General features: G+C 43.5%; 1 protein-coding gene across 1 annotated transcript; it reads left to right on the top strand.

Moving 5' to 3' along the window:
• The first annotated feature begins 15,637 nt into the window (after positions 1-15,637).
• Positions 15,638-26,928, top strand: LOC122552625 (cytochrome c oxidase assembly factor 6 homolog). The gene is made up of 3 exons (XM_043695404.1): positions 15,638-15,740; positions 20,722-20,870; positions 24,887-26,928. The coding sequence occupies exons 2-3, from the start codon at positions 20,727-20,729 to the stop codon at positions 24,980-24,982; spliced, it is 240 nt and encodes a 79-aa protein (XP_043551339.1). The 5' UTR covers positions 15,638-15,740; positions 20,722-20,726; the 3' UTR covers positions 24,983-26,928.
• Positions 26,929-27,395: the final 467 nt, after the last annotated feature.

Genomic DNA, 27,395 nt, shown 5'->3' on the forward strand with positions numbered 1-27,395 from the left:
CTGAACACTAAGCTGTTGACCCCGGGAAACATTGAGGAGCTCAAGAGGGATTACGCAGGTTGGAGAACCGTGAAGTCCCACTTTGAGTCTCCAGCAGACTGGTGGGAAACAGTAAAAGGGAACATCAAGAGGTTCTTCATCCTCAAAGGTGTTCAGGAGGCGAGAGAGAGGCAGGGAAAACTGTCCCAGCTCCAGGAAAGTATGCAGAACCTGCTCCTGCTGCAAACGATGGGGTTCGATGTCACAGAGGACCTCAAGGAGGTGAATGGCCAGCAAGCCTCGCTCTTTGCCTCGGAGGCCTCCAAGATAATCTTCTGGTCCAGGGTCCGCTCGGTAGAGCAGGACGAGACGTGCTCACATTTCTTCTTCCAGAAGGTGCACAAAGAGAGCTCCGTGCTCAGCAGCCTGAAGGAAGAAGATGCCTCGATAACATCATCTCAGGCTGACGTGATGAGGATCAGCAAATCCTTCTGTGCCAGTCTGTATGACTCGAAGCCTACCGACAGCGCAGTCTCTCAGTTGTTCCTGTCCTCTATCACGGAGGTCTTAGACGGGAGGCTGGACCAGCCGCTATCTCTGGATGAGCTGACCAAGGCCCTCGAGTCCTTCGAAAAGAACAAAACTCCCGGTAGAGACGGCTTACCGGTCGAGCTCTATTCTGCTCTGTGGGACTTGATTGGCCAGGACCTGCTGGAGGTATATGTCAGTTTGCTTCTGACAGGTAGCATGAGTGAATCCATGAGGAAAGGCATCATCACCCTCATCTACAAGCGGAAGGGGGAGAGGGAGAAACTCAGAAATTGGAGACCAATCTCACTATTGAATGCAGATTACAAAATTCTGTCAAAGGTTATCGCCAACCGGGTCAGGTCTGCTCTGGGGTCGGTGATTCACCCTGACCAAACCTGTGCTGTACCGGGCAGGAAGATTGCTGAGAGTCCCGCACTCCTCAGGGATATGATCGCCTACGTGCAGGAAAGGGGATTGGATACCAGCCTCATCAGCCTGGACCAGGAGAAAGCCTTTGACAGGATATCACACACATATATGAGAGATGTTCTCTCCAAAATGGGCTTTGGGGAGAGAATCTGCAATTGGATAAGACTGCTCTACACCAACATTGTCAGTGCAGTCTCAATCAATGGGTGGGAATCAGATAGCTTCCCAGTCAGATCTGGAGTCAGGCAGGGCTGCCCTCTCTCTCCTGCCTTGTTTGTGTGTTGCATAGAGCCATTTGCCGAGTCCATCAGGAAGGATGCGAGCCTGAGAGGAGTGACTATTCCTGGCAGTGGGGGCCTACAAGTGAAGGCCTCCCTGTACATGGATGACATCACCATTTTCTGCTCAGATCCGCTGTTCGTGCACAGACTCTTGTGCATATGTGACCAGTTCGAACGGGCCTCAGGGGCCAAGGTAAACCGAGGCAAGAGCGAGGCCATGCTCTTCGGAAACTGGGCCGACCAATCCTCGGTCCCCTACGCCGTCAGGACCGACCACCTGAAGGTGCTGGGTATTTGGTTCGGGAGGGCTGGGGTGTATGCCAAGTCTTGGGAGGAGGGTTTCAGCAAAGTGAGGCAGAAACTGGTTAGATGGAAGCTACAGTCACTCTCCCTCGCGGGAAAAAACCTGGTCATCAGGTGTGAGGCACTGTCATTGCTATTATACGTGGCACAGGTCTGGCCTATTCCCAGAACCTGTGCCGCTGCAGTCATCCGGGCCATCTTCCATTTTATATGGAGATCAAAGATGGACCGGGTCCGAAGGGACTCAATGTATAAAGATCTGGGGCAACGTGGAAGAAAACACACCCAATGCCACCCTCACCCTGATGGCCACCTTTGTGTGTGGCTGCATCAAGCGGGCAGATCCTATCGAGCGGTTCCCTGAGCAGACTGTCAAAGTCATTTGGCAGAATGCCTCATCGTCAGAATTTTCCAACAAGCACCAAGACATAGCTTGGCTGGTGGTGAGAAGGGCTCTGCCTGTGAGATCCTTTATACACGCCTGGACTCTGCCGCACCACATGCTGCCCTCGAAGCAGCTGCGGGGGGGGACGATTCTGTCACACACCTCCTTCTGGAATTTGCCTTTGCAGAAGAAGTCTGGAGAGGGATGCAGTGGTGTTTGTTGAGGTTCGTCCCGAGCAGCGCCGTGACACGGGACTCTGTGCTCTACGATCTGTTCCCCTGAACGCACACCGAGGCGAACATCAACTGTGCCTGGTGGATCATCAACTCACTGAAGGACATTCTTTGGGTGGTCTGAAACCTGTTGATCTTCCAACTGAAGGAGTTAACCCTGACTGAGTGTTGCAGACTGGCACATTCCAAGGTCCGGGACTAAGTGCTGAGGGATGTGCTGAAGCTTGGGGCAGCTGCCGCCAAGGCGCGCCAGCTGAAGGAGTTAACCCTGACTGAGTGTTGCAGACTGGCACATTCCAAGGTCTGGGACTAAGTGCTGAGGGATGTGCTGAAGCTTGGGGCAGCTGCCGCCAAGGCGCGTTGGGGAAAGACCACCGTGTAACATCTGCCTGCCTAAGAAGAACAGGGGGCCCACCCAGTCATTTGGGCTCTGCTGATGCCTCAGCAGAACAGCTGGATAGTAAGTGTACAGACTTGTATATAGGAAAAATAAATTTCGATGTCTGTATGTAAAGCAATGTAATGTGTGCACAAGAATGGCATGACCCATTGTATACAGATCCAAATAATTTTATGAATAAAGTATATTTTTGAAATAAAAAAAATGGTTTATGGTAAAAAGGGAAGATTTAAACGAGATGTGAGAGGCAGCTTTTTTTATGCACAGGGTGGTAAGTGCCTGGAATGCAATAGACAATAGGTGCAGGAGTAGGCCATTCTGCCCTTCGAGCCTGCACCACCATTCATTATGATCATGGCTGATCATCCTTAATCAGTATCCTGTTCCTGCCTTATCTCCATAACCCTTGATTCCACTATCCTTAAGAGCTCTATCCAACTCTTTCTTAAACGAATCCAGAGACTGGGCCTCCACTGCCCTCTGGGGCAGAGCATTCCACACAGCCACCACTCTCTGGGTGAAGACGTTTCTCCTCATTTCTGTCCTAAATGACCTACTCCTTATTTTTAAGCTGTTTGGGACTCACCCATCAGTGGAAACCTGTTTCCTGCCTCCGGAGTGTCCAATCCTTTAATAATCTTATACGTCTCAATCAGATCCCCTCTCAGTTTTCTAAACTCAAGGGTATACAAGCCCAGTCGCTCCAATCTTTCAACATAAGATAGTCCCGTCATTCCAGGAATTGACCTCGTGTACCTACGCTGCATTCCCTCAGTAGCCAGAATGTCTTTCCTCAAATTTGGAGACCAGAACTGCACTGTCAGAGGAAGTGGTGGAGGTGAATACAATAACAATGTTTAAGAGGTATCTTGACAGATATATGGATAGGTGGGAAATAGAGGGACACAGACCGTGTAGAGGCTAAAGGTTTTTAGTTTAGAAAGATGCAGGCTTTATGGACTGAAGGCCCTGTTCCTTTGATGTACTGTTCTTCGTTCTTCACATTGTGACTTGCCAATGTTTATACTTTACGCCCTGCACAATGAAGGCAAGTATGTCATAAGCCTTGCTTAAAATCACACGAGGAGAAAGTGAGGACTGCAGATGCTGGATATCAGAGTCAAAGAGTGTGGTGCTAGAAAAGCACAGCTGGTCAGGCAGCATCCAAGGAGCAGAAGAGTTGATGTTTCGAACATAAGCTCTTCATAGGATAGTTCAACAGGGCGGTGCCGAGTTGGAAGGTTGGATCTGGGATAAGGTGGGGGGAGGGGAAATTGGGAAACTAGTGAAATTCATATTGATCCCATGTGGTTGAAGGATCCCAAAGCAGAAGATGAGGTGTTCTTCCTCCAGGTGGCGGGTGGCTAGGATTTGGCAGTGGAGGTGGCCCAGGACTTGTGTGTCCTTGGCAGAGTGGGAGGTAGAGTTAAAGTGTTTGGCCACAATGTGGTGGGGTTGTTTAGTGCATGTGTCCCAGAGATGTTCTCTGAAATGTTCCACAAGTTAGCGTCCTGTCTCCCCAATGTAGAGAAGTGATGCCCTCTATTGGATGCTCTTTCTCCTTTTCAGCATCAGGTCCTCCACAATCCCCTCCTCCGCAAAACTCTAGCCACCCGACACCTGGAAGAAAAACGCCTCATCCTCCACCTTGAGACCCTCTAACCAGACGAGATCAAAGTGGATTTCACCAGTTTCCCCATTTCCCTTTCCCCCACCTTATCTCAGATCCAACCTTTCAAATCAGCATGGTGGCTCAGTGGTTAGCACTGCTGCCTCCCAGCGCCAGTGACCCTGGTTTGATTCCAGCCTCAGGCAACTGTCTGTGTGGAGTTTGCACTTTCTCCCCGTATCTGCGTGGGTTTCCTCCAGGTACTCCTGTTTCCTCCCACAATCAAAGGTGTCAGGTTCAGTGAATTGGCCATGCTAAATTGCCCAAAGTGTTCAAGGATGTGTAGGTTAGGTACATTAGTCGGGGTAAAGGTAGGGGAATGAGTCTGGGTGGGTTACGCTTCGGAGGGTCAGTATAGACATGTTGGGCCGAAGGAGCTGTTTCCACACTGTAGGGATTCTATGATGATTAAGCAGCACTGTCCTCTAGACCTGTCCATCTTTCTTCCCACATATCCATTCCACCCTCTTCTCCGGCCGATCACCATCACCCCACCTTCATCTACCTATCACATTTCCAGCTACATTGCCCCCCAGCACCACCCCTCTCTCATTATCTCTCAGCCACCTTGAGCCACCCCCTCATTCCTAATGAAGCACTTATGCTCGAATCATTGATTCTCCTGCTTCTCGGATGCTGCCCGACCAGCTGTGCTTTTCCAGCACCACACTCTTCAACTTTAAATCACAAAACACCAGGTTATAGTCCAACAAGTTTATTCGGAAATACAAACTTTCATCAGGTAGCTGGTGAAGTAGGATCATAGGATACAGAATTTATACCAAAAGATCATCGTGTCTTACATTGATGCAATATATTGAACAAACATAGATTGCTGTTAAGTCTTTCATCTTTTAGGATAGGCTACAGGTTTTGATTCATTAATATGTAAATCCCAGAACTTCCTTCAAGTCACATTCCTGAGATAACTTAAGGTTTTATGAAAAAAGGTGGCATCTCAGCTCAGACAATGCATTAAAGGTGTGAGGTTAGAGTCTGTATGTATTCCAATCTTGAGTCGGACTGGTTCTATTTCCAAAGTAAGAATTTATAAAATGTCACGTGGATTATTTCCATGTGCCATTTCTTGTATACTTCCCTTCTGCATTAGACTTTCCAAAATGCACCACCTCACATTTATCTGGATTAAACTCCATCATTCACCTGAAGTATCTCATCTGCTGTACTGTTCAATGGTTCAATTGTCTGGCGTTTGATTATGTGAGTCTGTTTACTTTTTTTCACCTAAGTGCAGTAGTGCTTATTTTTTCCCCAGCACCCATGGTGTGTGTGTGCAAGTGTGAGACACAGTGAAAGACACAAAGTGCACGAATCTTTATTCAATTTCCACCACCAGGAAGATAGGAAAACACCCGGGTGGCCAGTGACAAACACTGCCCTTCACATCAAAGGGCAGTGCTGTGTGATCAAAACAGTGAAGGGGAGGGTAGGGACTGTGAGTCTGTTTATTTTTTTTTAAACAGTGAGACATTCCTGTTTATTTTTTTTTCTGTTTATTTTTTTTTCTTTTTAATTTAACCCCCACACTACCACCTAAGTGCAGTCGTGCTTATTTATTTATTTTTTTCCCCCAGCACCCATGGTGTGTGTGTGCAGGTGTGAGACACAGTGAAAGACACAAAGTGCACGAATCTTTATTCAATTTCCACCACCAGGCAGATAGGAAAACACCCGGGTGGCCAGTGACAAGCACTGCCCTTCACATCAAAGAGTCTGCTGTGTGATCAAAACAGTGAAGGGGAGGGTAGGGACTGTGAGTCTGTTTACTATTGGTGCTCACTGTGCTTGATTGGTTGAGCCTGGATTGGACTCAGTGAAAAGTAAAGAGCTGAGAAGGCTGGCTTCAAATCCCACCTGTTCCAGAGGTGTGTCATGAGATCTCTAAACGGCGGATTAAAATATCTCTTAATGGGGCAGTAGTGGCACAGTGGTAGTGTTCCTAACTCTGGGGGAGAATTCCTGGATTCAGGTTCTGCCTGCTCCAGATGTGTGTCAGTCATACCTGACCAGGTTGAGTTAAAAAATTACAATGGTTTCTCTTTGAAGAATAAATACCAGAAGGAGCTGAAGCATGGCATGGATATTTTAAAGTACTGGATATAAAACCTGTTACACATTTGGGAACTAGTGTTCTTGCCTAGATCTGAAATGTGAAATGTATAACTTCAGTCAAATAAATATCTTACAACTCAGTGCTTGATTTTTCTTGTAATATCCTTATGTACTGAATTACATTAACAATAATCCTCAGTTTGAACTGCTGTTTGTATGAACAAATTTTACCAAGCTGGATGGTAAATACATAAAACATAAATGAGCCTTAATATTCATCATGTTGTGGTAACCCAGCAACCAAAATTAGCATGACCATTGAAAACTTTGCAAGTGGCACTTAAAAGGGTCAGAGGCTGGTGAGCAAAAGACACAGAAAGGGAAAGAAATGAAACATAATCATTTCTGTTAATTGGCATAAAATGTGCATCATTTGGGTATCTGATAACTAAATTTCTTAGACTATACAATTTGCTTACCAAGCAAAGGACCACTTGTCTCATTTCCTGTTCACCTCATTGTTGCAAAAATCATTGCCTCAACCCATCAACGTTCCATTCTCCCTGGCAAGAGAATACCAACATTAGCACCCACCTCTCTAAATTCACTTGTACATTTCTACTGAAGAATTAATTAGTTAGGTAAGTCACTAGAATGGAAAGGATAAGGGCAATCTCAAAAGGAAACAGTACAATTGGTTAAGCCAATGTTGAAAGATCAAAGGGACAACAGATAAGAGAAGTTAAGAATGATGAAAGAGTTGAAATAATAATTCTGATGACTTCCATCCATGTGTTGCTCTTATCACAACAAAACAACTTCAAAGCACTCTGTTGAATTCTTGCCTGAAGCACACTGGCTGTAGTTACATTCACAAACACAGTCACTACCTCCCACAAACTGCAATGACATGGATGAGAGAAGAACTCATTATGTTCCTCAAGGAGAGCATGGGGACACTGAATATCCCTCTGAGGAAACTAAAACAAGCAGAAGAGATCCCATTAAAAGCAGCAACATAATCAAAAATCCCTCCCACCCCAGTTATAATCTCTTCCAACCTCTCCCCTTAGGCAGAAGATACAAAGGCTTAAACACATGGACCAACAGTTTCAAGAACAGCATCTTCCCTGCTGTTATTAGACTGCTAATTGTTCCTAGGAGAAAGTGAGGACTGCAGATGCTGGAGATCTGTGGTGAAAAGTGTGGCGCTGGAAAAGCATAGCAGCATCTGAGGAGCAGGAGAATCACTATTTCAGGCATAAGCCCTTCATCAGAATTGCTTATGCCTGAAACATCGACTCTCCTGCTCCTCGGTTGCTGCCTGACCTGCTGTGTTTTTCCAGTGCCACATTTTGATTCTGCAAGGACCTCTGATATTGACCTCACTGTTTGTGCACCTTCTCTGCAGCCATAACATTGTATTCCTCGCATTGCTGTATTGCCCTTATGCACTTTGGACAGTATGATCTGCATTTACCGTGCACAAAACAAAACTTTTCACTGTACCTAGATACACATGACAATAAAAAGTCAAATCAAATCAAAAGGTTGGTTGCCTTCAATGCAGCTTTACACTACAAATCCAACCCACTGAGACGCACAATAATCTGACCCAGAAATGAGATTGAACCAACCTGGCATAGATGAGAGGACATAAACAAAAAAACATTTACTTAGCACTGAAGTTTCACATTCCCTACAACACATGAACCTGCATTTACTTGGCAAATGACCTCAATGTACTTTAGCAAAGGTGATAATTCCTGGGTGTTTGGAGTTGAATGGATCATATTGCATCTTGAAAGGATTTGTTTGAATGAAGCCATGGGGCAAGGGTGATCAACAACTAGGCAACGTGCAGAGAAATCTTTGATGTGCTGCAAAGCATTCTCTTTCATGTATCATTTTTTTTTGCAGCCATCAATCAAGATTAGTTTCCATTACTGCAATTATACTATGAACAAACTCTGAAGTTCCACAGCAACAGCACTGTGGGTGACTTTGGAACATTATATTTCAAACTATGGCAGATGCGAGAGCAGAATTTAAACAACTTGTGGCCATACAGCAGTAAAATGTCACAGATACTGCACAAGTGCAAACATTAGCACCAAGCCAAAGAAAAGTATATTCATATGAGAAACTAAAGGAGAATTGGGCTTTAAATACATCTTAAGGTAAGAGATTAAACATTCTGGTCTCCCTGTTATAGGAAAGATGCTGTGAAACTTGAAAGGGTTCAGAAAAGATTTACAAGGATGTTGCCAGGGTTAAAGGGTTTGAGCTATAGGGAGAGGCTGAATAGACTGGGGCTATTTTCCCTGAAGGGTTAGAAGCTGAGGGATGACCTTATAGAGGTTTATAAAATCATGAGGGGCCTGGATAGGATAAATAGTTAAGGTCTTTTCCCTGGCGTGGTGGAGTCCAAAACTAGAGGACATAGGTTTAAGGTGAGAGGAGAAAGATTTAAAAGGGACCTAAAGGGCAACTTTTTCACGCAGAGGGTGGTGTGTGGAGGGAATTAATGAAGATGCATTGCAACTAATTTGCACACAAGCCAACTTCAAGACAATAATAATCAAAGACAATCTGTTTTTATCCGCTTGAGGGATAACTACTAGGAACTCTCACATCCTTTTTCAAAACCATGCCATGGACTGTTTCCATCCATCTGAGAGGGCAAACAAAAGCTCAGCTTAATATCTAATTTAAGGGATCGCTTTTTTGCTTCAGTATTACGCTGAAGTGTTGACCTAGATTTTGTGTTCAAGTCCCATAACATTGAATCCTTAAAGTGAGAAAGCAGGTCATTCAGCCCATTGAATCCACACCGAACCTGTGAAGAGCATCCCACCCAGACGCCCCCCCACCTTATCTCCATAACCCTGCATTTCCTATGGCCAACCCATCTAGCCTGCATAGTGCCTGGATGCTATGGGGCAATTTAGCATGGCCGATCCACCTAACTTGCACATCTTCGGACTGTGGGAGGAAACTGGAGCAACCAGATGAAACCCACGCAGACACAGGGAGAACATGTAAACTCTGCACACTGTGAGGCAGCAGTGCCAACCACTGTGCCACCCTCAAACAGGAAGATCTAGAGGTGAGCATGTGATCAAGTGACCCTTTTGGAACACATTTCTACCCTTGCTGAGATACGTGAGCTTAGCACAGACAAGCCTGGTGTTTTGTGCTCAGAATGAGGAATTGCCACAGTGCTAGATGTGGCAGAACCTGAATGTGTTCGAGAGTAACTTCCTTCGATTCTTTCTGAGTAAAGTCGATTGTCTGTGATTGGACTGTTTTGGTTCCTTTCATCGGTTCAGTAGTTTTGTCACAGTTTAACTAACCTATTGTTAGGTCAAATCAATTGAATGAGGTATACACAAGTATTATTCACATAATAATACCCAAGGACACTTTCATGTAGTTCAGGAAGCCAAACTGGGCCATAGCCTTAAGGTAAGTACGTGAATAAAATTGGTTAGACACAGTGCGAGGGAGTAGGGGATGTGAGGCAGAGTGAGTCACAGTCCCAATCAGGAAAGAAGAATCTACTGTTTAGTCATGCCTCCTCAAGTTTCTATGTTGAATAATGTTTTACTATCTGGAAATGAAAAGTTAAATCATGAGTAGCAGATCATTTGTTCATATCTAAACAATGTACTTCAGAGGACAGGGTCAGTTATAGAGCAAACCTGTTTCGCAGGTTTGTGTTACAGGCAAAGGTGAATGATGAATACAATTTTGGCAAGAAAATTACTCCAATCAGATCATCAGCATAATCGAGTTTAGCTTCTTGGGTAAGCCAATTACATCATCTCTCTTCCTTTCAAAGTCTCCTCACACTGTATCACTCCAAACATGTTTTCAGTCACCCTCCTCATCTTTATTTTTTTCTCTGACCCAAAAATACCTTTGAAGAAACAAAAACAGAAATTGCTGGAAAAGCTCTGTTTTTGTTTCTGATTTACAGCGTCCGCAATTCTTTCAATTTTTATTTAGTATTTTTGATTAAGTACATAATGGTGCTGAGAGAAAGAGGAAACCATTGAAGGTGTACAGGCAAAATATTGTAAATGCTGGACATCTGAAACAAGCAAAGAGAATATTGGGGAAACTCAGCAACTCTGGTAGTATCTCTAGACAGAGAAGCAGAGTTAATGTTTTGAGTCTGGTGTGACTCTTCTTCAGAACTGACTTTCTCCAGACCTTCTGGCTTTCTCAATCTGTTTAAGGTAGTGAGCTGAGCTCATAATGTGTCTCCTTTATGCTCACTAGAGCGACAGGGTGGCTCAGTGGTTTAGCACTGCTGCCTCATAGTGCCGGGGACCCAGGTATGATTCTAGCCTCGGGCAACTGTCTGTGTGGAGTTTGCACAATTCTCCCTGTGGCTGCGTGAGTTTCCTCTGGGAGCTCCGATTTCCTCCCACCATCTGAAGAAATGCGGGTTAGGTGGATTGGCCACAGGAAATTCCTGAAGAAGGGCTTATGCCCGAAACGTCGATTCTCCTGTTCCCTGGATGCTGCCTGACCTGCTGTGCTTTTCCAGCAACACATTTTCAGCTCTGATCTCCAGCATCTGCAGACCTCACTTTCTCCACAGGAAATTTCCCCTAGTGTCCAGGGATGTGTGGGGTGGTTCTGGGTGGGATGCTCTTCGCAGGGATGGTGTGAACTCAATGGGCCGAATGGCCTGCTCCTACACTGTAAGGATTCCAATGTTGTACTGCAGAAGAATGCTATTCAGCCCACTGTTCCTGTATTAACAGTACAAATGAACATTGTGAATTAATGCCTTTCTCTCACCTATTCCCCGTAATCTTGCATATTATTTCTATTTATCTAATGGCCTCTTGCATTCCTCCCTTGAACCTGCCACCACCACATTCCAGGTAATTCTTTCCAGACCCGAGGCAGTGGCTGTGTGAAAATATTTCTTCCAACTGCTCAATTACTTCTTTCGTCAGAAGGCATCACCACACCCTTAGCAAATGCAATTAGGGATTATTTGATTGATTTGATTTATTGTTGTCACATGTACCTAAAGTACAGTGAAAGGTTTTGTTTTGTGTGCAGTGCAGGCAGAGATTACCATACAAAGATCATAGGGTGATTGAACAGAACGAGGAATACGAAGTTACAGCAGAGGAGTTGCACAAAAAACAAGATCAACATTAGATTTGAAATTTGAGAGGTCCATTCAGAAGTCTAATAACACCGGGGAAGAATCTGTTGGTATGTGTGTTTAAGTTTTTCTATCTTCTGCCTGATGGAAAAGGTTAGAATAGATGATAACCGGGATGGGAGTGGCCTTTGATGATGTTGGCTGCCTTTCTGAGGCAGCAAAAAGTGTAGATGGAGCCAATGGATGGAAGGTTGGTTTGTGTGTGATGGCCTGGGCTGTGTTCACCACTCTTCGTAGTTTTTTGCAGTCCTGGACAGAGCAGTTGTCATACCAAGCAGTGGTGCATCCAGATAGAATGCTTTCCATGGTGCATCTATAAAAGTTGGTGAGAGTCCTTATGAACATGCCGACTTTCCTTCGACTCCTTAGGAAGAAGAGGCATTGTTGTGCCTTCTTGACCGTCACATCAACATGGGTGGTCCAGAATGGGTAATAAATACGGGTCCAGCCAGATACATCCACATCCCATGCACAAATATTTTAAAAATCTAGTTTGTCTGGGGGTTCTCAAGGAGACTTGTTGAGAAACTGATCCATGAGAAAAGAACGATTGTGTGATTTGATACGGTCATCATATTGAGCAGGCATTCTAAACTCAGTAAATGGATTCTGGCTGTTTAAAAGTTAGCTTCACATCTGCTAAATAATTGTCAGTTTGTTGCAGTTTGTACCAATGCTTGACAATTATTGTCTTCTATAATGGTACGAATGGTATCAAGAAGAAAAAATGTGCTTTAGTTTCTAAATGCATTTTTAAAAAATCAAAAAGGTTTAGCTCCAAATTGAGATATGGAGCAAAGTTGAAATGTTTCTATACTGAGAGCTCCCTCCAGTGGTTTTAGAGCTCACATCATTGATTTTCCTTTCAAAAACTCAAAATTATGTAGGTACACTGAATGTAAAAAATTGCCCCAGGGTGCTTTGCAGGGATATTGTCCATAACGATTTGACACTGACCTGTATACTCGGATAACAGGGCAGGTAGCCCAAAGCAGGAGGCTTTATAGAGGGTCTTAAATATGGCCCAAGTAGGGGGTCACAGGTTCAGGGTTACAAGTCATGGCTAATAGCAGAACCAGAGACGTTTTGGAGAGTTTGGAGAAAGGGCTTGAATCTCGAGGGACAGCAGCTCATGTTTCCTCTAAGCACAGACATGCAATCCACCGGATGTGTACTATTCCCTTGTTGTATCACTCATTAAAGTTGATAATGGGAGCAAATGAGGGAAAGTGCAAGACTGTGAGGCAGGGAGTATGATGTACCAGTTGATGATGGAATGTATTCCACAGCCATGCCAGTGAACATCGCTTAGTTTTATTAAACATAACTATATGCAGGAGAGAGTAAGAAAGGTCATCCTGTAATGCCCCCCTCCACACACACACAGGTCCCTGTAATCTTGATTGATTGATTGATGTCACATATACTGTGAGACAGTGATATGTTGTTTTGTATGCTATCCAGGCAGATCATATCTTATCAGCATGACAAAGCTCCTGATATGCAAGTAACTATTATTAGCATCAATGTAGAGTTAACCCTTTACTACACGTGGAGAAATGAGCAGAGGACCTGTGCTTGGTCACAACATTGCTACACTTGAAATTGGAGAAAATGAGAAAAAATTCACGGAGGAAATTCCGGAGCTCAGCGGCTCAGCTCATTGACACATTTTTAGTCAGGAAGGGAATCAAGCGTTATGGGGGGGGCAAGGTTCAGCATGATTGCCAAAAGCAGAACAACAAAAAGCTGGGATGCGTGAGGCCAGAATTGGAGAACAGGTAATTCCTCAGAGGACTTCAGACGTGACACAGAGGGATTTGTAAGCAATGCTGAGAATTTTAAAAGCAAGGTGCTGCTTAACCAAGAGCAAGGTTGGTCAGTGAGTGCAGAGGTGATGGGTGAATGAAACTCAGTGCAAAGTAAGACATGAGCAGCAATGTTTTGAATGTTCTCAAGTTTGCACAGAGTGCAAAGTGGGAGGCCAAATATACAAAGCACTAGTCAGACCCCAGCTGGAATGTTGTGAACGGTGGGAGGCAGTCCAGAGAAGGTTCATTAAACTGTTACCAGGTATGGAGGGACTGTCTTAAAAGGACAGATTGAGTAGGTTGGGCCTCTACCCTTTGGAATTTAGAAGAATGAGAGGTGACCTTATGGAAAAGTATACGATACTTACAGGACTTGACAGGGTAGATGTAGAAAGGTTATTTCATCTTTTGAGAGAGTCTAGGACCAGAGGGCGTCATCTCAGAATAAGGGGTCTCCCATTTAAGTCAGATGAGGAGGAATTTCTTTTCGCGGAGGGCTGTTGGGGCTGAGTTTTTGGGTATATCCAAGACTGTGAATGACACATTTTTAACCAGGAAGGGAATCAAGGAAATTTGGAGAAAAGGTGGAAAATTAGAGTTGAAGATTATCAGATCAACCATGATCATATTGAATGGTGAAGCAGACTTGATGGGCTGAATGGCCTACAATGTTTCATGATCTTTAGTGAAGTTTATAGCTAGCTTTTAAGCTAAAAGAAACAGTGCTTTCAGGTGACAATTTATATTGATTACCCCATTTTTGCAATCCCATGAAGGGATAAGTGACATTTGATCCAACATAAAGTCACAAAAATTTCAAAAAGGATTTGGGAGAACCATTTGGTAAATTATGCTGTGCTAGAAGACCAATCATTCTCTACTCCCACTGGGAACATCCTGTCACCACCGTCAACCAGTTCAGAACCTGGACCTGGACCTCTTCCTGACAGCCCTGTGATAGCTATTAATTACCGTCTGCATAAAGTAAAAAAATTACCATTTGTCTCATGAGAATATAAAATTATGTTGTCTATTTTGGCATTTGTATTGCATGATAACTTTACCTCCCAGAATAAAGCCATTTTTTTTCCCTGTATCAAATGCAAAGGAGATGGGAAATGGTTCAACAGTATCCCGGTGAAGCAAGGACTATTAATTCAGACTGAGTCCCTCACTGAGAATCTATTGAAATGAATTTGCACACCTTCTGGAGAACCATCTGACAAGTAGTTTCAGGGTCTGGAATGAATTAAATGAGAATGGGTTGACTTTCTTCTGCAGTTTTCTAAGATAAAAATACACCGAACAATGTTCTTGAATGCTGACTTAACTGTTTCCTATTTCAATATAACAGCCTTGTCATATATGTGTGTTTAAGTCTAGCTACCTTCCCTCATAAAGCAACACTGTTCTATAAGTCAAGAGGTCCTGTGCTACAATTGATAGGGTCACTATCTCTGAACCAGAAGCTCTAGTTTCAAGACCAACTCCAAAAGTTGATGTGGCCATGATTCATAACATCAACTTGTAAATTCTTCAACAGCATGGTAGGTGGTAAGAGTAGAAGACATCATTGCCCTCTACCATCATTATCCATAGCTCCAGTCAATGTGTGTAAGTGCACATTACCACAGCAACTCACATTCATGGGATGGCTGGTCTGGATTGGACCAGGGACAACATAATGGCATTTAATCCCATTCTGGCTGGGCTGGACTTGGGACATGCCTTAGTCATGCAACCAGTTGGACCTGCCTTCAGGTAGACAACATGAAGAAGAACATATCATTAGCAAGGACACTTAAATACATCATTACACTGTCATTTATAAGAGAATGTTGTCGAACACTTCCACGTGTCGAAGGAATAATTGGCAAATGACATATCTTGCCCTGACCTGTCTCAAAATACAGTTCCAGTATGTTCATTTCCAAGAATTACTGGGGAGGTTTCTTGTCCCTCCGGATAAGCATTCATCACAAGAAATTGTCACCCACACGGAGTGGTCAGTGTAATTAAGGCAGAATTAGTAAAAGGTAGTGAGGAAATGTAGATTGTGTATTTTGAATGCACATTAGGATGCAACAAATAATCTTATTGCAACCATTATGTAATCAGTTAGCAATATTGAAAATGGTTTTAAATCGATACAAAAGAGTCAGATCTAAATCTGTGTTTCTGGAATTGTTGACATTTACCTTTGAAAAGAACAATGTGACCTATAATACGACTGGTGTGTCATCAGAACCTCTCCTGGGCACTTCTGCCTTGATGAAAGATGGAAGTGCACCACGTGATGATCTAAAATAACCGGAACTGCTTCTTGTGTTACCTTTATTCTTCCCGGTGACCTGCGTTCCCCTGACAGTCAGTTCCGGTTCCGCTGAGTCCATGACGCCGCCATTTTAGCGCAGAGCGGAGTGAAGGTTGTGGAAGCGGGAGGACCCTGGAGGTAACACATGGGAATATAAAAAAATAGAAATAATTAACTTGGGGGTCTTTATGTCGACGTAATCCATCGCCGATAGGTCAATGACTGATGATAAAGTGAATCCACGTCTGAGAGCCCAGGACAAGGCTTCATTGATGCCACAATCCACCCCCAAGAATTAAAAAGATCAACAAATTACTGCAGGAAATCAGATCAAACCAACCCCATCGTCTCTGGGAGGCTCCTAGGTTCACATTCCACCCTCCACCCCCCAGGCCACACCACAGGGAATGATTTCCCACACCCTGCCCCTGACTGTACAGTTAGTCCTATTGGAGTGGGCCACACACTGTACTCTGTGTTGGGTGTGAATCAGATTGGAGGTGTGTTGTAGATACACAGTGTTCAAGCCCCCTCTCTGGCTAAATTAGACTCTCATGTCCTTCCCGGTGTTTAAAAAAAACTGTGGCCCCTGGGTTGCTAGAGGGAAGCAGTTCAGTTCCTTTTTCAAATACATTCAGGGACTCACAGATGCAGTATAGGCCATGAACTTGAGGTTAGCAGTTCACTTTATCAGTGTTTTTGTTTTCCTTCCTTTCCTCCCGCATATGGAAAAAGAGAGAGGGTTTTTTTTTCCCCCACTGCATTGCGTGCACCAGTTCAGGAAGGTATCTAACCTGTTGCCAGAGCCCAACAAAACAACTGCTGAGCTTCCTGTGACCACGCTTAATAGCCAGTAAGGTGCACATGGTTGGTTGGAATTGGCTAGCTGAGTCATTCTTTCTACAGACCCAGTGTTGAAGTCACTGTGTTCACTTCTCATGTGAGAATGGTCAAATTCGGAGCATCACAAAGAAATAAATTGTTTCAGAAAAGTTGAGGGCAACTCCTTGAGTTGAGAAAGAGTTTTGTTTTAAAAGAAAATGTATTGTGAAAATCTGGTTTACATCACTGGCATCGCAGCTGTATCATGTATAATCTGTAAAGACAGTTTGTGCTTCCGCTAAGATCCCATAGCTGATTCACTGTAAAGTTTGGAGGGGAAATAACATAGTTATTAATTAACTGGATAGTTAATCCAGAGGCATAGCCTAAGGATTCAAAGATGCTCCAGAGCTAGAGGGCATAGGTTTAGGGTGAGAGGGAAAAGATATAAAAGAGACCTATGGGGCAACGTTTTCATGCAGAGGGTGTGTATAGAACATGTCTGGAATGAGCTGCCAGAGGAAGTGGTGGAGGCTGGTACAATGCAACATTTAAGAGGCATTTGGGTGGGTATATGAATAGGAAGGGTTTGGAGGGACATGGGCCGGGTGCTGGCAGGTGGGACTAGATTGGGTTGGGATATCTAGTCGGCATGGATGGGTTGGACCGAGGGGTCTATTTCCATGCTGTACATCTCTATGACTCTATGCACATCTCATAACATAAGCTCGGGTATTTAAGTTCAGTTGAGGGAATTAGATTGTGTTTCTCATATGGCAGTGTTCAGGGTTACATGGAGCAAGGAGAAGATTGGCATTCGTTCGGAGATCAAGTCAGACATGCTGGGCTGAATGGCTTCCTTTGAGCTGTAACAGAATATAGAACATAGAACATAGCACAGAAATAACATATCTGTGCACCATGATGCCATTCTAAGCTAGTCCCAACTGTCTGCATGTGGTCAGTACAGTTGTATAAGACTCTGGTGCGGCCGCATCTGGAGTATTGTGTGCAGTTTTGGTCGCCATACTATAGGAAGGATGTGGAGGCACTGGAACGGGTGCAGAGGAGGTTTACCAGGATGTTGCCTGATATGGAATGCCCTGCCAGTCGCAGTGGTGGACTCTCCCTCTTTATGGGCATTTAAGCGGGCATTGGATAGGCATATGGAGGATAGTGGGCTAGTGTAGGTTAGGTGGGCTTGGATCGGCGCAACATCGAGGGCCAAAGGGCCTGTACTGCGCTGTATTGTTCTATGTTCTATCCCTCTATTCCCTGCCTGTTCACATGTCTGTATAAATGCCTGTTAAACAGTGCTAAGCCTACAGTCTTTCATCTTAAACTTATGCCCCCAGTACTTGACATTTTCACCATGAGAAAAAGACTCCCGACTATCCACCCTATTGTGTCTCTCATAATTTTATAAACTTCTATCAGGCCACCCCTCAGCCTCTGACGCTCTAGCAAAATCAATCCGAGTTTGTCCAACCTCTCCTTATAGTTAATACACTCCAATTCAGGCAACATCCTGGTAAATCTCTTTTGCACACTCTCCAAAACCTCTCCATCTTCACTATAGTGTGGCGACCGGAACTGCACACAATACACAAATGTGGCCTCACTAAAGTTCTATACAGCTGCAACATGACTTGTCACCTTTTATACTCAATTTCCCGATTGATGAAGGCAAGCATGTTGTATGTTTTTACCACCTTATCCACTTGTGTTGCCACTTTCAGGGAGTTATGGATTTGCACCCCATGTATATCTTTGTTCCAGAAGCTCATGCCATTTACAGAATACTCTGTTTTTTCATTCGACTTCTCAAAATGGATCACATTTGTCCATTATTAAACTCCATCTGCCATTTCTCCACCCAGTTTCCAACTGATTAATATTGTGCTGCATTCTTTGACCACCTTCCTTACCATCCACAACTCAAAGTTTTGTATCAACTGCAAATCAGACTGTCCCCAGCAAACACAAACATCCTTGGTTTCAATTCTCCCAGTAATGTGCAGCTCGCACTTGCTGGTTACCCCAGAGAATCCAATTAATTACTAGTTTGTGGATTAGGATCATTATCGGTTTTAATTTCAAAGACTGCATCCCACAATTTCACTTTCCGTTGACATGTGACCAGGAGCAATTTAGTTACAAACCTTCTGAATCCTGACTGCCACCCACTGAGGCCACCTTTGATAATTTATCAAAAGCATTTATATATATTACAAACAACACATTCCAGCACTGATCCTTGCAGAACATCACTGGTCACAGTTCTCCAATCAGAAAAACACCCTTCCACAACTACAAAAACAGAATTTGTTGGAGAAACTCAGCAGACCTGTCACCTTCTATGAAGATAAAATAGGGTTAATGTTTTGAGTCCAGTGACCCTTCTTCAGAACTGGTAGCATTTGGGAAAAGGCAGTATTTATGCTGATGATGATAAGGGGTGAGGGTGTGGAATGAGCGATAGTTGGAGAGGGAGGGGACTAGTGGGTGGAAAGGGGGAGAGGGTAGTGAATGGATAGGTGGGGGAGGGAAGGGTGGGTAGGGAGTGGATAGATGGAGGGGAAACCCCAGGACAGTGACAAGAGAAGGTGGTCAGCCAAAGGGATTGTTGATAATAGGCAATAGACAATAGGTGCAGGAGTAGGCCATTCTGCCCTTCGAGCCAGCACCATCATTCATTATGATCATGTCTAATCATCCTCAATCAGTATCCTGTTCCTGCCTTATCCCCATAACCCTTGATTCCACTATCCTTAAGAGCTCTATCCAACTCTTCCTTGAAAGTATCCAGAGACTTGGCCTCCACAGCCTTCTGGGGCAGAGCATTCTACACACTCCCCACTCTCTGGGTGAAGAAGTTTCTCCTCAACTCTGTTCTAAGTGGCCTACCCCTTATTTTTAAACTGTGTCGTCTGGTTTGGGACTCACCCATCAGCGGAAACATGCTTCCAGCCTCCAGAGTGTCCAATCCTTTAATAATCTTATACGTCTCAATCAGATCCCCTCTCAGCCTTCTAAACTCAAGCGTATACAAGCCCAGTCGCTCCAATCTTTCAACGTAAGATAGTCCCGCCATTCTGGGAATTGACCTCGTGAACCTACACTGCATTCCCTCAATAGCCAGAATGTCTTTCCTCAAATTTGGAGACCACAACTGCACACGATATTCCAGGTGCAGTCTCACCAGGGCCCTGTACAGCTGCAGAAGAACCTCTTTGCTTCTATACTCAATTCCTCTTGTCGTGAAGGCCACTTTGCTATTAGCTTTCTTCACTGCCTGCTGTACCTGCATGCTTGCTTTCATTGACTGATGTACAAGAACATCTAGATCTCGTTGTACTGCCCATTTACCTAATTTGACTCCATTTAGGTAGTAATCTGCCTTCCTGTTCCTGCCACCAAAGTGGATAACCACACATTTATCCACATTAAACTACATCTGCCGTGCATCTGTCCCCTCATGTAGCCTGTCCAGGTCACCCTGTAATCTCATAACATCCTTCTCACATTTCACCCTGCCACCCAGCTTTGTATCATCAGCAAATTTGCTAATATTACTTTTAATATCATCATCTATATCATTAATGTATATTGTGAAAAGCCGTGGTCCCAGCACTGATCCCTGCGGTACCCCACTGGTCACCGCCTGCCAAACTGAAAGGGAGCTGTTTATCACTACTCTTTGTTTCCTGTCAGCCAAACAACTTTCAATCCAAGTCAGTACTTTGCCCCCAACACCATGCGCCCTAAGTTTGCTCACTAACCTCCTATGTGGGACTTTATCAAAGGCTTTCTGAAAGTCCAGGTACACTACATCCACTGGATCTCCCTTGTCCATCTTCAGAGCTACATCTTCAAAAAATTTCAGAAGATTAGTCAAGCATGATTTCCCCTTCATAAATCCATAAGTCCATAAATCCTGTTATTGCTATCCAGGTGTGTCGTAATTTCATCCTTTATAATTGACTCCAGTATCTTTCCCACCACTGAGGTCAGACTAACTGGTCTATGATTCCCTGCTTTCTCTCTCCCTCCTTTCTTAAAAAGTGGGACAACAATAGCCACCCTCCAATCCGCAGGAACTGACCCTGAATCTATAGAACATTGGAAAATGATCACCAATGCATCCACGATTTCTAGAGCCACCTCCTTCAGTACCCTGGGATGTAGACCATCAGGTGTGAGTGATGAGAAGCAGCTAGTTTGGTGATAATGGAGGGGTGGGGCGGGGGGTGGTTTGGCTGAGAGCAGTTGATTTATGTAAGTTCTTGTTTCCCAGGAAAAATGAGTGCTCCAACAGCAGATGAGAGGAAAGCCTGTTGGGGAGCGAGGGATAGGTACTGGCAGTGTCTGGATGAGAGTGATAAGGATTCTTCAGAATGTCAGAAGTTAAGAACAATATTCGAAGGCAGCTGCCCACAGCAATGGGTGAGTATTAACATCAAGGTGACGCTTTCCTCCTCGGTAATTTCAGTATTAGGATAACCGTTCAGCACATCCAAACCCATTCTCATTTCAGTGCAACATTTCTCTTTTCTCCAGCACAATTTTGGATGGGCAGTTTTTGGTTCTGATGCCTCACTTAAACTTTAAATCGGAATATCCGGACCCCTTACCTCCTTGAGAAATGTACACAATTTATGGGAACATGTGTTTAATCTTTGGACAAGAGCCCAAGACAACATGTTATTCTCCTAAATGATAAGTTTGAACGAAGCTCGGATAATCCTAACCTAACAGACCCACCTTATTTGAAGTAATTAAATCTTTATTTGAAAAAGAAATGCGCACAGTGGACGGCAGAAAAGGAAACAACAGTTTGGATAGATATATCTGCAGCATTTTCTAATTTAACTTAAGAGTTTCCATTTTTTCAGTCAAGTATTTAATATTTTAAAGAATTTGCTGTGGATTACAATACTGTGGTTATCGAAAGTACAATCCTATTTTCTTTAACATGATGACGCTAGTCTATTGGTAAAAATTCTATTCACTATTAAAAATTGTAGGCCAGCAGATGGTGCTATGACACATTGTCAGTCAGTGTATGGCCAAATGTGCGACTGAAAAATGTGTTGCTGGAAAAGCGCAGCAGGTCAGGCAGCATCAAAGGAGCAGGAGAATCGATGTTTCGGGCATAAGCCCTTCTTCAGGAATGAGGAGGGGGTGCCAAGCAGGCTAAGATAAAAGGTAGGGAGGAGGGACTTGGGGGAGGGGCATTGGGAATGAGATAGGTGGGAGGTTAAGGTGAGAGTGATAGGCCGGAGAGGGGGTGGGGGCGGAGAGATCGGGAAGAAGACCTGCAATCTTTCTTCCCGACCTCTCTGCCCCCAAACTCTCTCCGACCTATCACTCTCACCTTAACCTCCTTCCACCTATCTCATTCCCAATGCCCCTCCCCCAAGTCCCTCCTCCCTACCTTTTATCTTAGCCTGCTTGGCACCCCCTCCTCAATCCTGAAGAAGGGCTTATGCCTGAAATGTCGGTTCTCCTGCTCCTTTGATGCTGCCTGACCTGCTGGGCTTTTCCAGCAACACATTTTTCAGCTCTGATCTCCAGCATGCAGTCCTCACTTTCTCCCAAATGTGAGACTGCTTTGCTTATTCCATCTGGAATTTCAGAGGGAGAAGGAAGTGCAAGAGAATTGGAGATGGAGACCCTACTGCTTTGCAGAAGTGACCAACCATTGCACGTTTTTATTTTGTTTGTTCCTGGATGTGGGATCACAGGTTAGGGCAGCATTTATTGTCCTTGAGCAGGTAGAGATAAGCTGCTGCCTTGAACCACTGAAGTTCAATGGTGTAAGGGCGTCCAGAGTGCTATTAGGATGGGGGTTCTAGGATTTCATCCGGCGACAGTGAAAGGACAGTGATATGTTCCCAAGTCAGGATGGCCATTGGGTTGGAGGAAATCTTGCAGTGGATGGTGTTCCCTTGTATCTGCTGCCCTTGTCCTTCTAGATGGTAATAGTCATGCGCTTGGAAGGTGCTGTCAAGGAGGTTTGGTGATGAAGGGAGTGACGCCATTTAGATCAGATACTTTGTCATGGATGATGTCCAGTTTCTTGAGTGTTGTTGGAGCTACAATCATCCAGGCAAATCAGGAATATTCCATCACACTCCTGACTTGTGCCTTGTAGATGATGCCAGGTGTTGGAGAGACAGGGGTGTTATGACTCAGGACAAATCCCTCTGCTAATTTTAACCCAATACACACAGAAGCTCACCTCACGCCATAATCTGTTAAATTTCGAGAGGCAAAGAACTATCCCAATTTTATTATTTAAAGTAAAAGATTAATCATTTTCTTCTTTAAGTCCAACAGAGAATAGTAAAACCAACAACTATTTACAACTTCTTTCTCTTAAACCTGTGTTTTACCTCCCACTCCTTTCTGCGGCACATATTTCTTATAGACAGGCACCTTTCAGAGAGTTATTCTGCTAGCAATCTGTTGCTTCTTGGCAATTCTTTGTGGTTCTTCCCCTTACTGTTCAAAATGTCTGGCTTTATACTCCCAAAACATGAGATCATTTCATTGGTTTGATCTCATCAAAATACTAAATTCAAATTTGATTCGATCTTGGTATCCGGGGCATAATTTAAACTGGCTGAATTTGAATTTGTTTTTGTATCATGGCAACACTTTGTGCCAGCCAGAAATTTCAGCTCCCTCAAAGGTACTGTACACACCTACACCTTTATTACAGGGGAGAATTGCCCACTGCATAAATCCTATTCTCTGACATACTCCTGTAACCATCGTACATATAGGGCTGATCCAGTTCGGTTTCTGGTCAATGGTAACTCCCAGGATGTCGACAATAGCGAAGTCAGTGAAGGTGTTGCTGAATAATAATCTGCTCACAATAGCAGAGAAGCCATCTGAACCATAAGAATATTAGGGATAGAAGCTGAATTAACATGTTTAGTACTCCAACCCCATTCTTCCATTCAAGAAAATAATGACTGATGTTCCTCATGCACACCACTGTCTCTCACTATCTTCATATTCCAAATTCTCCCAATCACTAAAGATCCATTGACTTCTGTCTTGAAGACGCAGAGCAGAACACCAAACATTCAGAGGGAAGAAAGTTTTCCTCATCTCAGTCCCTTTTTCTCCGACTGGTAATCTTCTATATTCACTGCGCTGTTGAAACAGTCTGTCAGGGTCGATCCTTGAGAATTTTATATGTTTCAATCACTTCGCCTCTGTCAAAAAAAAGGTATGAAAATTCCATAAAAAGAAAGCCAAAAGAAAAAGAAATCAGCAACCCAGGATTAAAATTCTATTGAAAGTGACCTTTGTGGACAGCAGTGAGAGTCTATTGTGGCAGGATTAAAACACTGGACCACATCACATTGCTTGTAATAACTAGGTGGTAAACACTGTATTCTTATTTGGGTCAAATCATGGCAATAGGGCTCAGCAGAAATGACGGGAGTCCTGTTCCTGCAGGAAAAGATCTGAGTAATATCTGCATTTTATAATAAAATGTAGAAGAGTTTTTAATAACCCAGAAATTGCTGGAGAAACTCAACAGGTCTTGCAGTATCTGGAGATAAAACAGAGTTACTGTTTGGAGTCCTGTGATTCTTAGGGGATTCAGATACATAGACCTTTTAAGATGTAACAAACGTGCAGAAAATAATCAAGAAAGCAATGACATGCTGGCCTTTGTATCTAGACCACTGGAGTACAAGGTGGAGAAATTATGCTGCAGTTGTGCAAAACCCTGGTTACACCCCACCTGGAGAACTGTGAGCAAATCTGGGCACACACCTTAGGAAGGAGATACTAGCCTCTGAAGGAATATGAAGTGGGAACAAGTAAAGAGCAATGTCTGGACTTCATGGGGTTGAGTTATAAGAGATGATATGAATTAGGCCTGTTTTCTCTAGAATTTAGATGGTTAAGTTGTGATCTGATCAAAGTCTTCAAGATATGAACAGGAAAAGACAGATTAGATAAAGATAAACTATTCTCACTTTTTCGACATTCTAGAACCAGGGAGCGCAGTTTGAGAATTAGGGCCAGACAGTTCAGGAGAGATATTCCAAAGCACTTCTACACACGGGATGTGAATATTTGGAACTCTTTTCCACAAATGGCAATAGATGCTGGATCAACTGTTAATTTTAAATCTATGATAATAAATTTTTGTTAAGCAGAGATATTAAGGGATATGGGCCATAGGCAGGTATATGGAGTTAGGCCACAGATCAGCCATGATCTCATTGAGTGGTAGAACAAGCTCAAGGGGCTGAATGACCTATTCCTATGGTCCAGCATTCACAGGGCTTGAAATGTTAACTCTGTTTCCTGTCCACCATTGCTGCCAGACCTGCTGGGTTTCTCCAACAGTTTCTGTTTTTGTCTATTTCAGACCTCCAGCATCCACAGTTTTTTTGTTATATATGATTCTGCTCTTTATTCATCAGATCAAGTACTTTGACAAAAGAAGGGACTATTTAAAATACAAAGAGAAACTGCAAAGTGGAGGATTTCAGCAACAGGAGAATGTCACCAAACCATAACCATCCGCAGAATAGGAGAGCAGGGACAGGTCAGGTTTCGGAGACAAACGTCCCACTGTGAAGGACTCTCGATGGAGGCTGAAATCATCAATCCTGAGATTGCTGGCGGTTCCTGAGGAGATTTATGGTTGAGAGATCAGCTAAAATTAACAGTCACACCTGGTTCCACCTGATTTCGGAGAGGAGCAGTTGCAGCAATGTGCACAACCACTACTCAGGGCTTAAGGTTTCCTCTCTTTTGAGTTTGTAATGGAATCACAAATATACTTTAAATTAACGTATTGACTGTTTCACTACAAATGGTAAGTGGAAGATATCTTGGCTCATTTGCACTGTTTCTTGGTGAAACGACACAGTGACTATTAGAATACTGTCGCATTGTGTCATTATCAGTGATTGCCAGTCTGTTTAGCATTTTGGTCGCAGTGTACTTAGGAAAGATTGCACTGAGGAAATGGTATCTCACCCAGTTAAATGACCACTTCAAATTTTGTCGTCTGACCACTTCAAATTTTGTCGTCTGCCCGTGATTGAGCTGTGACCAGCCAGTTATTAACTTACTTCAAAACGCATTGTCCAGATATGAGCCAGGTTTGGAAGGGCACAGAACTATGTGGGTTGCTAGCCATGGTATGCTGAGCATATTGAGAAAAATGAGCTTGAGGTGGTGCTGTTGTCCCTGATTACGCTTCAATGGAAAATCAAAGAGATCACTTAATAAATTATTTTTAACAATCACACTCTACACTTTTAAAATTAAATTTGTTTTGCAAAACAGAATTTTCTATCAAAGAAATAGCATGATATGAGAAAATTGACTGGTTCCAGGGTCTTCGCTCCAAACCTGAATGCAGCATAGGGATAATGCTTCCCTCTGCTGGTGTATCAATATAACACAACTGGATTCCCATCAAATGGGAATTAGTCCCTACTCATGATTAAACTGTTAAAATGTATGTTATTGAAATTTAAAAAAAAGGTTTATCCCTTAACACATGCTCATTAATGCAATAGGAAACCAATTTTTAAAACTTTTTGAGTAATGTTAACTTCACAATTTGTGTCTTTAAATAATGTGTCTTCATTTAATGTATATATGTGGTGGAAAATATTGAGCTAGCACACCAGTTTGGAGAAATATTTAAATGATAAAGTTAAACATATGAGGGAAGTCAATTAAGCATGTTTTTGGTCTTTCAGGAGCAAGTGTCAGTCAGCACTTTTAAATGTTGTGAGATATTTTTAAACAGCTCCTCTCACTGCTGTCACCAGTGACAGACTTACAAGTACAAACTCACTGTGGAAGGATAGAATCTGTTGGATTTCTTTTTTCACAGCCCAAGTGGGTGTAGTGCAAAAAATGTTTACGTACACTCTTATGGCTTACCAAAATCCTGCTGGCAATATGAATTGTTCTATAGTGACCCCAAAAAAAGTTACTGCTTTGAAACTGCCTCCCCCTGTAAACATCATGTGGAAGATATGATAACCTTTTGTTCAGTTCCAGTTTCTGATGAAGGTGTTCTTAAAGAACATGTTTACCATTTCACTAAAGATAGCAACTAGAGCAAGTTTTCGCTATATGTCACAGATGCAACACGACCAGAGGGATGCTGCCAATCTCCTCCCCACCTCACTCTGGGAATAGCTGCAATTGAGTGCTTTCTCTGTGATTTTCTGCGTTGCTTTCATTTCTGTTTCTAATTCATGACTTTAATTAACGTATTGGCAATGTCACCCCCATCATGCCCCAATTAATAGTTGTTGAATAATGAAACTTGAAGTAATTAATTCACTGGACCTCTTTAAAAAGATCAAGACCACTAAATATGGTCTGTTCCCATTTGATCCTTGGTGTGTATTCATGGAAAATCATAACTTGTATCTTCCTTCCTATGATCATGGTGGAGGTATTTTGCGAAATAAATTCTATGCCTTGTTCTCTATGTTGATTGGCCATGCTGTGTATATAACAGTGTTTTATCCTCTGGACTGTTTGCTGCTACTGCACTGTAACTGCTGGCATCATCAATGTGCGCACAGAACTGAAATCCAGTGTTAACTCTACCCATATGCACATATGGTGTCACTGACTCCAAAGGAACCCTTGACTTTGTGCCTGTCTCTCCCCCCCCCCCCCACCCCCCCACCCCCCCAAAAAAAAACAATTTGGCTCCATTTCAACAACCATGCTTGTGCTTCCTTGGTTACGCCACTGCCAGTCCCTTACCACAAATCTTGCTTGTGAACACTGGACAGCGAGACAGCGCAGTGGTGAGCAGGAGGAAGACAGCAAGGGTTCAGGATTAGGGTGGGTGAGTGTTTGGATGGGGGCAGTGAGCAACTTGCAATCCCAGAATTTGCATTAAAGCATTTCATTGCTCCTCTTTGATACAGACATGTCACTGCGCCA

Source organism: Chiloscyllium plagiosum, chromosome 9, assembly GCF_004010195.1.
Source record: "Chiloscyllium plagiosum isolate BGI_BamShark_2017 chromosome 9, ASM401019v2, whole genome shotgun sequence".
Taxonomy (NCBI): domain Eukaryota; kingdom Metazoa; phylum Chordata; class Chondrichthyes; order Orectolobiformes; family Hemiscylliidae; genus Chiloscyllium; species Chiloscyllium plagiosum.

Excerpts from the sequence above, each read along its gene's own strand:
- LOC122552625 (XM_043695404.1), top strand. The coding sequence starts at position 20,727 with ATGAGTGCTCCAACAGCAGATGAGAGGAAAGCCTGTTGGGGAGCGAGG. Across the intron at positions 20,871-24,886 it reads GCAGCTGCCCACAGCAATGG|ATCAAGTACTTTGACAAAAG; the intron begins GTGAGTATTAAC and ends TTTATTCATCAG.